The following is a 14893-nucleotide window of genomic DNA, read 5'->3' as shown; positions in this document are numbered from 1 at the left end:
ATGTTCTTTCCTGAGAGGAAAAGTATGCACTGACATTTACTTCTTAGCTGAATGAAACAGTGCCCTTAAAGCATCAGAGTAGAGAAAGCCTGACACAATGTATTCCACATTCCTTATGTAACTTACATTAGGCTTATAACTAATCATATAAGAATTATCAAGTTGTTAGCAGACAACTGGAATGTCTACAATAACTACAGTATTCCTCTTTCCTCTTGTCTGCTCTGGGGAATGTTAATAAACTGCTTTTAGTACACCATGCCTTGGTGTGCAAGTCAGCAAAAGTTGGGAAGCTACAGATGTTTTAAAGGATTAAAATCTCAGAAAAAGCATATGAAACCAATAAAAACCACACAATGTCCGACTCCAAATACACACATGGAAGAGCAGCACACAACTCTGAATCCCTCTCAACATTGCTTAATTGCTTGTCTCAGTTAACCTGCAGTGCAAATATCTCTTATTTCGTTTGCTTGCTTGTATTCAGCTGCAATGACGACAGGTGGACTGACTAGTCATACCCAGCTTGCACTACCCTGATATTTCATACAAAAATTTCCTTTTTTATTCTTATAGATATGGTTCAGATGGTACAGCATTTCCCAAAAACCTCCGGATGGTTTTGCAAGTGTTACTATCCTGCTACAAGCCTACCACTCTATGCTGCTAACTGTTAAAGAAAACTTTCTGCAAAAATGGTTGGTACAGACACACTTTGGACAGCCACACCATTTTAGGGCTTAAGGTCCCAACTTATCATAGTATGTGCTTCCCAGCTAGTGTCAGTATGTTGTTTCCTCTGAAGAGCATGCTAGGGGGAGCTGGGTGTAGTCAATAATCCTGGTGCAATCCTCAACATTCAGTCCCTGAAAGCCAGCCACTATTTCAGTCACATTCAAAATGCTTATCACCTCTAGACAAGGCACTTTGTAAAAGTCACTTCACAAATCTCTGCCAGCATTGTTACCTGCCACCATGCTAGTACCAAAATGCTTTGCTGCTGAGCTGTAGCAGCTTAGACTTACTAGCCTGACAGACATTTAGTTTTATGCTATATGTGAGTTGAGGAAAGGGGCAAACCCCTCACATGCCTCCATGAAGTTCTGGAGCTATTGTTGGCTAGGCAGAATTTTGCATGGCACCACAGCCACAACCTACTAGGTCTCCTGCACTAAGCAGGGGAGATAGGCAGCATGCACTAGTCTCTACAGTCAGCCATAAATGTAACCTTGCAGTCTTCCAAGATTCAGAAACTACTGTTACCACATCATCCCCACATTTTGGAGCCCAACCGCCCCGCTGGATGACAACCTTCTGCCCCAGCAGGGGACTCTCATCCAGTTGACCCAGTTTGTTAGTTCCGCTACTTGAAGAAACAGAAAAGAAAAGCTTTCAGAACTGTAAGTGCTCAAGGAAAGGCAGCATGCGTCAAAATCACTTGTCTACATCCTAAGAAATCAGTTTCTCAGCCCTACACCATGAAACAATTCCCACATTCCTGTTAGTTAAGTGTTGCATATCTTGGGATAGAGGCCCAGGAACCTTGATATCAGCCTGTGCAACAGATACAGGTGGTACAGGGACTGCAAAACTGAGGTGTAAGGCTTCTTCACAGGTACAAAACTAAGCCAGAACACACTAAAATGCTGCAGACCAGAAATACATTAAGCAATATTTGCAAAGGCGTGAAGGGCCAGTGAAGTCATCTGAGATCTGAGCACAGCCAGTACACATCATTTGGAAAAGGTATCAAATTATTCTCTTTTTTCTTTTTTTTTCTTTTTTTCCCCTTTTTCTGCTAACCCATCCCAGTTGAATATAATGGATTCATTTTGTTACAACTGCTGCAAAGTTGGCCTGAAGACTCATGTGAGGTCATTCGCTGAGCCATACCCTACCTTTAATGTGTATGTGAGAGAGATTATTCTTTTTCCCCACCCCAGCTACCCCCAGAAAGAGAGTCCAGCTGTTGGCTTCTTTTATAGCAAGGGATCAGTACATATTGCTTTACATTTTCAATGCTGGTCATGCAAGTAAAAAGGCAGCTTAAAGACTTTGTAAGTTAAAGCTGAAATTCTCCAAAGCCTCCACAGATCATGGGGCTTATGGCTTTCATTGAGTCATAGCTTGTAGACTTTAAAGGCCAGAAAGGAGCATTAGATCATAGGTGTAACCTGTACATTGCAGTTCATTAAACTTCAGTCAGTTACTCCTGTGCTGAGCTCAGTAACTTCTGTTTGCCTAAAGCGTATCTTCTATAAAGGCATACAGCCTTGATCTGAAGACATCAAAAGAGGAAGAAACCACTGCTTCCCTCAGTATTCTGTTCCTGTGGTTAATCAAACTCCTAGTTATAAATGCATGCATTATTCTAATTTGAGCTTTTGTGGTTTCAGTTCACAGACATTGGTCCTTGATATGTTTTTTCTTCTAAAACAGTCCTTTAGTTCCCAGTATTTTCTTCCCTTGGAAGTATGCACACACAGTAATCAAGTCACCTCCCAATCTTCTTTTTGATAAACCAAACAGATGGTGTTCTTTCATCTCTCATTATAAGCCTTTCCAGTCCGTCAATCATTTTTGTGGCTCTCTTCTGTACTTTCTCCGATTTGCCATTTTTTTTAAAGTGGACAGCAGAATTATACAGAAAAATCCAGTGTCCATTTCACTAATACTGTATAAAGAATACAATTATTCATCCTTGCTATTCCTGTTCACTATTCCCCCACTTTTATGCACAAGGATTTTCCATTACCCCTTTTTGCCACAGCTTCACAACAGGAGCTCACACCGAGCTGTTTGTCCTTTATGACCTTTAGATGCTTCTCAGAGTTGCCGCCTTCCAGTTTCTTGCCCCAAAAGCTTTCCTTACCATAACTTGCTGTAGCGCCACATTGGACTTACTTATCTAAAGAGTGGTGACACAACAGCTAGTTCACCAACATCCATTTTCCCAATTTTTATTACATTTAATATTGCTATGAAGTCCCAGCTTCAGGAATCGTGATTATTCAAGAATTTTCACTGTCTCTTAAAAAAACAGCATATCTACCCTCTACGTTTGAAGATGTGCCTTGTACCTGAAACTTTAGGAAGCCCAGGGCAAACTTAAAAAATTTTAAAAATTATAATTTAAGAAGGCTTATGCCTTTTAACTAACATATCATTTTTTGACTACCAGACTGAGATATCTGAAGAAAAACAATGTGACAGTGAGCATTATATAAATAAATCCTCACTATGTCTGATTTGATGCAGTGAGCAATAATTTGCATTTCCCTGAGAAATAAAACTTATGCAAATAAGATTTCGAAAGCTCAACAGCTACAAGGCTTCCACCTTTCTCATGTTGTTTGGTCTTTTCAGAAAAGCTTCTGTGGAACTGACGAAGCACTGGAAATACAAGGGAAGGTTTGAAAAGAATAATGAAGGAAAATGAGGAAGATTAAAAGCAAATGAAGAAATAACTAAAGGGACAGCATCAAAATTTACAGACTGTAAAACTGGAGGTCAAAAATAATCTGTACTCTGGGTTATTCAATACCAATAACAGAATACCACAAAGTATAGATAAAAATGTTCACATTTGTGATTTTATTGCGGTCATAACAGATCTCATCCAGCTACAACTGCTGAAATAGCAACTGAACTAAAAATGTATATACATATCTGAGAATTAGCTGAAGAACACCTCTTGAGCAAGTGAAGTTACATGAGCCAAGCTGTAAATTTGTGTTATGAATGTCTGTGTCTACAGTGCAATATTGATTTTATTCCTGAGTAATACCACAGATCGGAGAGATCTATAATGTAATAAAGTTATAAAAGGAAAGTTTTTATTCGACCCAGTGACTTGATGATTCAGACGTGTTTTAAAAGATTAAAAGAGAGAAAATCAAACTGAAATGACAAAAAATGCTCTTTAAAAAGTCTGTTTTCCTTTTTATTAGAAAATAAAGCTGCTTTCACTCAACTTCCCTCTGTCTTATTTGTAGAACTCCATGTTTTATTTAAATATTCAAAATATCTACTAAGATACAGACAGAAGTTACTTCATTCCTGTCATCTATTAAATACGTTTCAGGGCTTCACTGAAGAAAAATAGGAGACCTGCTTTGATTTCCGTGGGCCAGGTAGTTTCAGGTTATACCTCAAGATATATATGTATAAAATGTATACACTGCAGAAAAGGGAACTACTGGCACAGGGAAGACAAATATAAATAAATATTTGATCACTCTGTTCATTTCAAAAAGATTTAGCTATGGATTCTGGATATTTTAAGACACCCGCTCTATGCATTGTACGGGAAAGAGACACGCAGAAGTAAGGTTTGCATAAAATAATCCCTACACAAACCAAAACACAGCTGAACTCCTTTATTTATCTTCTCCAAGTCTAGGAATCCAAATAAGATGCTGTTGATTTGAGGTTTTTATCAATCATCTCCTCTGCCACACAAAATTTTACACAAAACAAAACATATGTAAATGGATCACATTTCAAGGTAAATTTTCCCTTCCCTTCGCACTATTGAGAAACCACAGCTTGATGCTAATAACAAACAGCATCTGTGTAGAATGAGGTAAAAAGAAAGCTACAGAGAACGAGGCATATATCTGGGGCTAATTATACCATCATCAGAATTCCAGACTGAAACCATTGCAAGTAAACTGAAATTAACAGTTTCAATTGTGTGTAAAGTCTTTTCAAACACAACCAGAACAGAATTACACTTCACATGTGGTGAGGAGAATTTGTTAAGGAAATCAAGAATTTGACCGTAAGTAGCTAAAATGAGGGAGACCTGATTGTTTCAGGAAACAAATGCTAACAGGCAAGATAAGCATCCAGAGACATCCAAATGTAAGCAAGAAACAGGCAGTACCTAGTTCTGAGCAAAAAAACCAAAACTTCTGGAACTGCAGTACTAGTGTGCTGTCTCACTGCTTCTAGTAAACCAGAGTCATGATACTAAACAGAGAACAGGAAGAGCTGTGGGCTTATTTGCATTTGACATAGAAATTAATTCCAATCAGTTGCCCATGACTTTAAATTTGTAAAAAATCTCCAACTGACAAATTTAAAAAAAAAATATTGTAACAAAAACAGGAGGCTATTGCTATTGTCAAGACAGTGGGTATAAAAATATTTTACCACCAATTCTGGATACCAGCAGAACTGCATGAAAAGTCATGGATTTATACCAGAGGTATCCCCTCTGTTTATCAGTAAGGTAGGAAAAAGGAAAAAAATGTTTTTAAAAAGTCAACATTTAAAAAAAAAAATCCCTGACAGAGGAATGAGCAAACTATGAAAAGTCAAGTAACAACTAGAATCAGAATAGTCTAAGAAAAATAAGAGTTTGTTTTTCAAGACACCAAGGGGTGCACAAGACAACCTTTTTGGGGAGGAAGAAGAGAGAAGGAGGCTAAAATAATTCTTCCATTTACACCACTCAAGAGCAGTACATATGCTTCCAGGCACATTAAACTTCTCTGCAGGCACCAGAACTGCAAAAAAAATGCCTGATCCTAAACAGAATTGTAGCGTGAACCCAAAGCTCCTCATGCTTTTAGGAGCTGTGCCTTAAGAAGGCCAGTAAAAACTAGCCGGACATGAGCTCCAACTGATTAAGCAATTACAAAATATATGTGAAAGCACATTGCACATGATGGAGTCAGATTATTTCTGATATCTTAAAGTTCAAAGAATTGCCCGCAAGGAAACAGAAGCTACTGAAGAAGATAGTACAAAGATGAGCATATCTTTGTTAGTTATATAGTAGTTACAACACTGAAGTAACAACTTAATACACAAAGGGTTCTGTTAATATTTATGTGTGGTGGCTGAGCACAGCCAGGGTGGACAGTCTGATCCAGGCGTTCACATAATCAATAAGAGTTCTGCTGTCTTCCCTGACACTCCATCCAGCTTAGCATCATGCTGTATGGGTACACGTGGGTGAATCATCTGCAGCACCTGAACGGGATGTGTGGAGAGGCTTGGTGAATCAGTGATCCAGTATCAAGGCAAGAGGACATTATTCTCCTGGAGAGATCACTTTTTTTATGAGAGTTTCTAAACATAGGTCATTTACAAAACCCATTTTTGCTCTTCCTACAGTGGAGGGTACTAGGTCTGGCTTTTTGTCCAAGCTTCAAATTTAACAGTTGTTTTTGAAACATTAAAAGTGTCCTCCTATTTCCCAACTGTCTGATGTATTATTCTTTTTTTTTCCGCTAAGACCACATAGCTGCAGCTGTGCACAGCTAGACCATTGCTACATTCCTGCAACCTCAGCAGTGATGACAAAATAAAAGAGACGAAATGGCCACTGGGCAAAATCTAAAAAGCTCTTTAAAACTGCATGGACTCCATGGCATGAAAAGCATTATTTAATCTAGGATACCTTATTCCCTTTACTACAACAAACCAAAATCCTGGGTCACAGTTTCAAGTTCATGCTCCTCCTCCGTTTGCGTACATAGCTTCATATCAGATAAATATGAACTTGGCACATTTCAGCCTAGAGGTGTTACTTTTTTTAGTTTTTCAGTGGTAGTTTGATCACAGATCACACAAGTACCTTGTAAGAGGTGAGGATGAAGAGGCTGGTGAGCAGTAAGAACAGCTGTCATCTCATCGTGGTCGGAAGGATGTATGTACTCATAAATGCTATTACCAGTAAGCTCCACCTGTGAAGAGACATGTAACGCATGAAGCAGTGCAGCTGACTTTTTTTTTTTTCCTATCCCAAAAGCGCTCTTAAGTAACCTGCATTCACTGCATCTGGGTAACTACACACCATTTTTAAAACATAAGTTGAATGTATCCAAAGCGTGTTCCAAATTATTCCCATTAAACTGAATTAATTCCTTCTTCAGCAGTAACTAATATTATAGGTGCTTTTGTGGGAACTTCTGGTGATGATCTGCATACAGAAGAGCTGCTATTAGAGAGAGCTGGCAAAAGAAGTGATAAACTAGAGCAGCTGTAGAAATGTTAGATTGCCACAAAATGGGATAAAATCTCTGTGAACTGTATTAATGTCTCTCAAGAAGACAGATATCGGAAAAAAATATGTTTCTACAGGTTCCCAGAAACTATCACCTGCATTCAGCTGGCAGCTGAGCCTTCAGAGCCAAACCACTAGACTTACACAATTCCTTTGTGTCTTTTCAAAGACAATCCACCACACTCAATCCACAGTAGCGCAAAGGGCTCAGAACAGTAGCCGGTGAATTCAAAAGGCAGACTTCCATAGATTTTCATGGGCACTGGATTGAGCCTTCGCTGCTTTAAGTAAACATGCACAGTAAAGACTAGATCTATCTTAAATATCTGTGTATTCCCTCTTCTCACTTGAACTTTGCTCGCACAACAATGTATTTCTGTCTTTCCCACTGTTGTAGCCATAATAACTGTTGCGCAAAAAAAATAAATGGCGTGCACCGTATGTCCTTTTTGCTAACTCTATTTGCCATGTATAAAACTCACTAACAAAAGTCTCCAGATAGATGCAGTAATTGATTTAAGGAGTGAACCAATACTTTGAGCCTGTGTTTTAAATTAGTGTCAGGCTGCCCAATTGTTCAGTGTGGCCTGATGTGCCTTGGGCCCCTAAGATCAGAGACAGCTGAGAGGTGAAGTAATTTAACCTATTATTCTGAGCCAATCCTACTGGTTTGCTAAGATGTGTGAGTTGCCTTTTCTTTGGAATAAATGAAGTTGTCTACCCCACAAAGCAATCTTTTTCTGAAAATGTTTCTCATCATTCCATTTTCTGCATTATTCATGGAATGCCTCTTCCCAAGACTATGCAAACTAACTTTTTCTAGCCATCTATTCCCTACTGCTTCTTTCAAACAAGCCCTCCCTGCAAAAACAAAAACACCAACACTGATTTGATATTTTAACCAGAATAAAATTTCACTGAATAAGGGAAAAAAGAGAGAAAGAAAGAAAGAGAAAAAAGGAAAGGAGGGGAAGGGAGAAAGAAAGAAAGAAAGAGAGAAAGAAAGGCAGAGAGTAAGAGGAGGTGAAAGAGCAAGAGAGGAAGAAAAGAAAGGAAGAGAGAGAGGACAAGGTGGGGGGGAGGGAAAGGAAAGGTTATCTATGTTGCTTCATTTATATAAATTTCTCTAAAAGTTCTCCTTAAAAAGCACTGGCTGTTCCTTTTCAGGATTGTAACAGGTGGGGACCTGTTATAGTAACACCCCATATTCAAGCTGGAGTGGCGGGGGAGGAAGGAGAATATACAATCTCACTGTGAGTCATGCTTCTCAATGCTTCTGTTTGTTTTCAATTACATGGGGAAAAACATATTGTAAATGTCCATAGCTATCTCTGTAAATATCATAACCACCTACAGACACATAAAATGGATTTTTTTTTAAATCTAATAATTCTTACGGTGATGGGCGTTTCATTGGTCTATATGCTTAGTAAACCAGAACATGAAAAAATTAACATTGCAAAAATGCACAGCTGTGGTCAGTGTTCAAACCAAAAGGTAAGTATCACTTACGACCCTGTTCTTATTATTTTATCTTTGGCTAATAGTGATTTTACTGAAGAGTATGTTTTGCCTTTGAAATTAAAACAACTGTATCAGAGAATACAGCTTCCAAAAAAAAACCATTCATGGGTGGCTATGTGCAAACAATCTTTCCCTTCAATATAAAGACTTTCTTACAAAAACAACACCAACCAACCTGACTAGCAACATCAACTGTAGTAATCCAAAAGATCTTGTTGCATCTCTGCTATTACTGAGTATAATCATAACCACAACAACACGCACCTACTCTCTTACAAAGTATAACTCACGGCTATCTCTTGCTTTTCCAAAAGTCACTACCCATTTCAAAAGGACTACCCACGGAAATACACGTTTGTTCACACGATTCACAGGACTGGACCCAAGGTCACAGTTTTATCCGAACTGTAATTTGTATCCCAGGGCTTATATCTAAAATTCAAAACTAAAGTGCTTTGTCAAACTAATGACTAGTTTTTCTCGTTGTACACATAGGAATATTTTCTACTCTGATGTATGCATTTGCAACCCCAGCAAAATCAGCGGGAGGTGAACATACAACACTGAAACCAAAATTGACTGTAAAAATGCAAGTGGAAACATAAAGCCGTCAGCAAAGAGATGGGGGCTATGTAAGAGTCAAATAACCAAAATACATATACATAACTTTGAAACTGACCACAGTCTCCTGCTATGCATAGTGCATGCATGCTATTTTAAAGCCTACAATGAAACACTGAAAACTTAAAAAAATAAATTATATGGTTCAATTCATAAACCTTCTAAAATCCCATGCCTCAGGTTATTAAACCAGCTTCCTCGATACAGCTTTTTAATATCTGTAAATACCTGCTTACTACCAAATATCGCTGCTTCCTACTAAGAGGGTTTTTATGTGTAACTCAGCTGCACATTTTTTTCCTGCCAAGAAACAATTCATAATAAACACAGAGGACTAAGTAGGTGGATTCTAGAGCAAATAATTACATATTTTGCCCTTCATATACTTATTTGATGAAAGTAAAATAAACTCTTGGAAAAGTTCAGATGTTTGTGGTTAAATATTTCAAGACTTATCAAAAGTCAAAGATAAACTTGGGTCCCTCATGGACCCAGAAAATGGCTGGAATAAGCTCCAGACTTTCAAAATTAAAAAAAAAAAACCCAACCTTTCACCATTGTTTCCTAAGAGGATTTTCCTCTCCATTCTGTGTCTTTGGACTCTAAGGGGAAAAAACATTTGGGGAATTTGAACCTATTCGTTATCCATGGAAAAAAAGAGGCAAGGAATTGGCTCTGTCAGCTAGTACAAGTCAGTTCAACACTGGTCTGAGGCCAGTTGAAATTAGACAGAGGAGGGGGTCCTACCCATCAGTATTTACAATATTTACTGTTACAGTTGAGAGCAAAGGCAGATCAAAATCCAAAGGCACAAATTAAGTGACAGGTCCAAAAATGAAGATGTAGCCTTTTCAGAAATATTGCTTCTGCTTCTCTGATGCTGCAGACAGAAGTGAGTGAAGTAGTGCTGAAAAACAATCCTTAATGTTGTTTTTAAATTTTAAACTAGCTTAACTACACCAGCCAGTGAAGGGTTATTCAGAAGCTCTAATTTCTTTCTGCTGAAGTTAAATTCAAGATCAACTAGAAGATAAAGGCTACTGTAGTAGGTCTCCCAGAATATCCTGCAAAATATTTTTAAATGGACTTTTTATTTAGTTTAAATATATATTTTTAAACAAATTGCACTTTAACTGGAAATTGATGTGTGGACTAGTTAATTGTCAAATTATTTAATAAAAAGGCCTTTCTATGCACACTCTAAAAGATTTTCTACAATCATCATCACTCTGGTCTCAGCTTGTATTGGCTGGAGCTCTATAAGAGCACTTGTTGAAAATATAGTGTGGGATTATGACTTGGTGAGGGAGACTTGCAGAATTTGCTTCTACAGACCAATCTCATTCTTGTTGATGTCAGTGGCAAAACTCCCAGTGATTTCCAGAGAAGGAGGAACAAGAACTCATTTAGAGCCCTGGGAAGCCTTCAGGAATATCCTAGTGTTAATGTATTAATATCCTAGTACATAGGAGTAGCCTAGTATTAATGCTAGTACTACTTAAAGCAAAATTGTCCCTTCAAAAATAGAACATTGAGAAATAGCAAGAACAGATTAGATGATAAAACAGCATGAGGAAAAAGGGGAAAAAATCACTGCCCCTTGTTTAGCTGGGTTTTTGTATTTATAAATAATAAACTGTGTGCTGTGAAACTGCTGGAGCACTCAGCGTTTTGAGAGTCTAAAACATGCCCTTAAATTTCACATCCCTCTGTCCTCTCCGATCTATAGCTTTCTGGGGAGTTCAAGGGTACAGTCCATTCATTTACAAATCACTGCTCAAGGGAAATATTTGTGGTTTTGCTTATTAAATTGACTTCAATAAGCAATATGACCAAATCCTCTAGCTTTCCTCGGCATCTCTTGCGCTAAGGGTTTATAGATATTTACATGTGCAATGCACATGGAATTCAGTCTGTGCTGGGGGCCGTAAGGGCACGAGGGCTAAATATGACTAAAGCCTGTATAACACTTTCAGTCCCCTCTCCTTGAATGTGGCCAAGACTATTTAGTGCCCTACTGATCCCGTAGTTCTTTAATTTCACCAGATGACTGGATAATACTGAGACCTACGAGATCTGATGACTTGATATTCCTCAGAAAGAAAGAAAAGAAAGAAACAATTTCTGGACAAAACCTGGAAGATCAGTTAGCACTTACCAAACAGCAAGCAGCACGGGACAATGAGACTCTACTTCAGCAGGGAGAGATGGGAACACTCAGTGCTTTGGAATAATTGTACTGACTAAATTAATCTATTTAAGCATCAGCAGCGTGGTGGATTTTTTCAAAAGTCAGGGCGAGAAAAACTGTTAATAATGCTGTTGATTCAGAGTAGAAAATATGGCCATTCTCTAGGAAAGTTTATTCTAAAATAAAGCAATATTTAAAGTAATTTGAACATGCACTAAATGTTATGAAACAACTAATACTATACTGTAACAGACTCAATTGAACAAACTGCTTGAACTAAGAATGTTCCCTGGACACATTTTTAGAATTTGGCAGAAAATAAGTATCCACACAGAATATTGATTCTCAAAATTACTTTTTCTAAAACAGATTACAAAAACAGGGATTGTAGTTGCCTTTGGATTTAGAAGTGGTGTTTATGAGATGATATACTTCTTTTTCTAGCTATTTAGAGTTCTATTTTTTCTCACAGCTACTAATTCGAATATCACTATTACAAACACACATCCAAAGAACTTCACAGTTTTTCAATCGAAAATATTAGTTACTACCAAAGTTAAAAGTACACATATAATCCCCACAACTCAGCCCCTTCTCTGTTTATTGGAATAGCCACAGGGCATATTCCCCAGACATTTTCAGAACATCCTATGCTCTCTCACCTTCATCCCTTCATTTTAATTCCTTCTGCTAGTAAGTCTTTATTTCACTTTATTTAATTCTGAGAAGTATTTCAGCTGCAACTGGTTCTGAAGAAACAGCTCTATTTCTTGCAAGTGTCATCCAGGGCCCAGTGAAATTACTTAGGAGTTTTTCTATTGGACTTCAGCAAGCTTTAGGTCAGGTGCTACCAATGAATTTGTGTAATACATTTACACACAAAGGTATGGAAACTTGCACTCTGCAATAAATTCAGGCTATTTGCCCTTGTGCCTATCCCAAGAAGGCAAAAAATTAGAAATGTCCTTCTAAGAAAAAACAATAAAAAAACCCTTACACTTCTTGTGCAGAACAGTAGTAAACTGAGTTTTATGAGTTCTATCACAACCATATAAAACGCTTTACTGAAAAGACCACTGAGCTGGAAAAACTCAGGAAAAACTACCCTGAATTCCATGTGAACACTCATAAATCTGCCCCCCTTTTCTTTTTTTCCTAAAGCACATTTACCATAAAACTCATGTTCCACATCAGATTTCCTCTCTATTTCATAGCAAGTCTCAATATCTTACACAATCTAAAACATATAGACTTGAATTCTAAACTTTATTTCAGACGTATAGCGTTACCACACAGGCAATAGGTTTGGGTTTCAAGCTCTATATGTATCTGCAATTTGCAATATCATATTATTTATTACCCTTCTTAAAGGTAACGAGGAGTAAAATACAATGAACAAGAAAAGATATAAAGACAGTCATGATGTGGTTGTAAGCAAAGGAAACTTGAATATTTAAGTAAGGCCATTTGTCAGAGAACAAAGTCGAAGCTTCAAATACCCCTAAAAACCAAGATACCAGTGTTAGGTTCCAAATCCAGTACCTGTATTTAACAGATAGACAGAATAAATCACTCATACCTGAGATAAGCCAAGATGTACAGATGCTGTTTCTGAGATGTACATTATTTTGCCATCTGATGCTACCACGAAGACAAAGCCATCCAAAGTCTGAAAAAGAGAAGTACATAGGGTAAAAAGCAAGCACTCTGTTTAAACCATTTACAGTGAAAAAGATTTTGGAGAAAGATTGCTATCCAACTTCAACAGCAGCAAATAGCAAAATTTAAGGAACGGAAGCCTTCATCCGATGCTGTTCCTACAAACTCCATGACACACACACACATTGTGAAATCCAATTCATTCCCCCTACAGATGCTAGCTTTACTGCTTCACTTTAAGTTAACATTCTCCTGTTGATTCTGGTTATTTTAGTACTTAGTACAAATCCTGAGCTATGTGGTACTTAGGGGAAAGTCTAGTACTACGCAAGCCATTTTTTATGGTATAATTGGCAGACACAGCTTACCGGTATTTGCAATATACTTAATGATACCGTAAGCAATGCTTTAAATTTCTTTGACTATATTTTTAATAATGTCTTTCTGAACAGAGGGCTGTCTGCCATGTAACTATGCAAACGTAGGAAAAGAAAGTAAAATAAACCAGCATTCTAAACTTTATCACACTTGAAGAGACATACTTATGCTCATTAAGCTATATCCCTACAGTTTGTGAATCTTGACTAATGGTAATATGCAATGCAAACCTGAGGTCCAATCCTACGAATTCTTATTGACGGGATATTGACTGGAAGGTAAATATTACTTGTGCGAGTAAAAACTGAAGTTTAATTTAGTCATATATCATTTGTATGAGAAAAAATAATATGATGCAAATGGGACAGGTTAGCCAAAACTGGCCACTATTTGGACATATGAACTATCAGCTTCAGGGTACCTTGATTCTTCAGTGCCCAATTTGAGGCATTTTTTCAAAAGTATCTGATATTCTCAGTGAAAAACTATCCATTATCTCTAACCAGTTTAGGAAGCCTTGATCAACACATACATATGAACATCATTGGAAAATATATGTGGAATAGAAAAAAAATGTTTACAGTACACAGATAAAACAAACGCCTATTTTAATTCATCTTTTAAGTTAGTGAACCAGGAGAGAAGCAATAAAATCCTGTATGCTTCATGTTCTTACAGTGCTGCCTCAATAAGAAAATATTCCAAATTATTCTCTGGCCTACTAACGATTCTACAGCATGTAATTGAAACCAGATTACTCTTTGCTTTTAGTTTTTTTCTTTTTTGGAACATAAATTAAATGTTGTGGAGGTATTAAAATGGGAAATAAATTACTGCATCCTTAGCCATAACTTTGCTTTTAAACACTGTCATCTTGCAATTGCTCTGCCCAGTATCATAAATAAAACCATGCCAATGCTTCCATTACCGCATTATATGGTGCAGTAGGTCTCTAACTTTCCTACACAGAAAAGCATACTGAAGCTGAAACTTCACACGCAAGGTATAAGAACCCTTAAAAAAGTTTACAGCAAATATGGGTTTATTAAAATCTGAAGCATTCATAATTCAGAAATAACTGAACTGTAAAATGAGTATTACGGGCGATTAGCATATAACGTTACTGAAGTTCATTTAATGCCAGACAAAATGTGAAATAGCTAACGTGGAGGAGGAGCAAGTGTAACAACGATTTCTATGCTATAACTAGGTATGTATTTTCTGGGTAGACCAGTGATTCTGAAACAGCTGATAGGACGTCGACTACTTAAACCGAACTTTCAAGGCTAGAAATACCTCCGCATGAGATAATTTTGACCTTCACCAGTTTCCATATTCTGTAGGCGCTGAGTCACGCGTGCTTCAAACCCCTCTCCCGAAAGCGCGCGCTCTGTTTACTTCAGGAGAACGGGCGGCATTTTGCAGGGCTGCAGTAACAAATAACTAACTGTGCGCGGCATTTCAAACGTCGGACGACCTCGCACAGCTTCCCCAGCTAGCCC

The 14893-nt window shown here is 37.6% G+C and overlaps 1 protein-coding gene across 1 annotated transcript in view; it reads right to left on the bottom strand.

Annotated features, from left to right (window-relative positions):
- Positions 1–14893, bottom strand: part of SIM2 (single-minded family bHLH transcription factor 2) — a 59786-nt gene that overhangs the window by 32990 nt on the left and 11903 nt on the right. The window contains exons 3-4 of the mRNA XM_009327968.1: positions 12934–13023; positions 6590–6698 (exon numbers count right to left, since the gene is read on the bottom strand). Of these exons, the coding sequence (XP_009326243.1) occupies positions 6590–6698; positions 12934–13023 (199 nt within the window). The remainder of the gene's footprint in view (positions 1–6589; positions 6699–12933; positions 13024–14893) is intronic.

The sequence above is a fragment of the Pygoscelis adeliae genome, unplaced genomic scaffold, assembly GCF_000699105.1.
Source record: "Pygoscelis adeliae isolate BGI_AS28 unplaced genomic scaffold, ASM69910v1 Scaffold154, whole genome shotgun sequence".
Lineage (NCBI taxonomy): Eukaryota > Metazoa > Chordata > Aves > Sphenisciformes > Spheniscidae > Pygoscelis > Pygoscelis adeliae.
The sequence above is the reverse complement of the archived record's forward strand: the minus strand, read 5'-3'. Positions and strand labels throughout refer to the sequence as shown.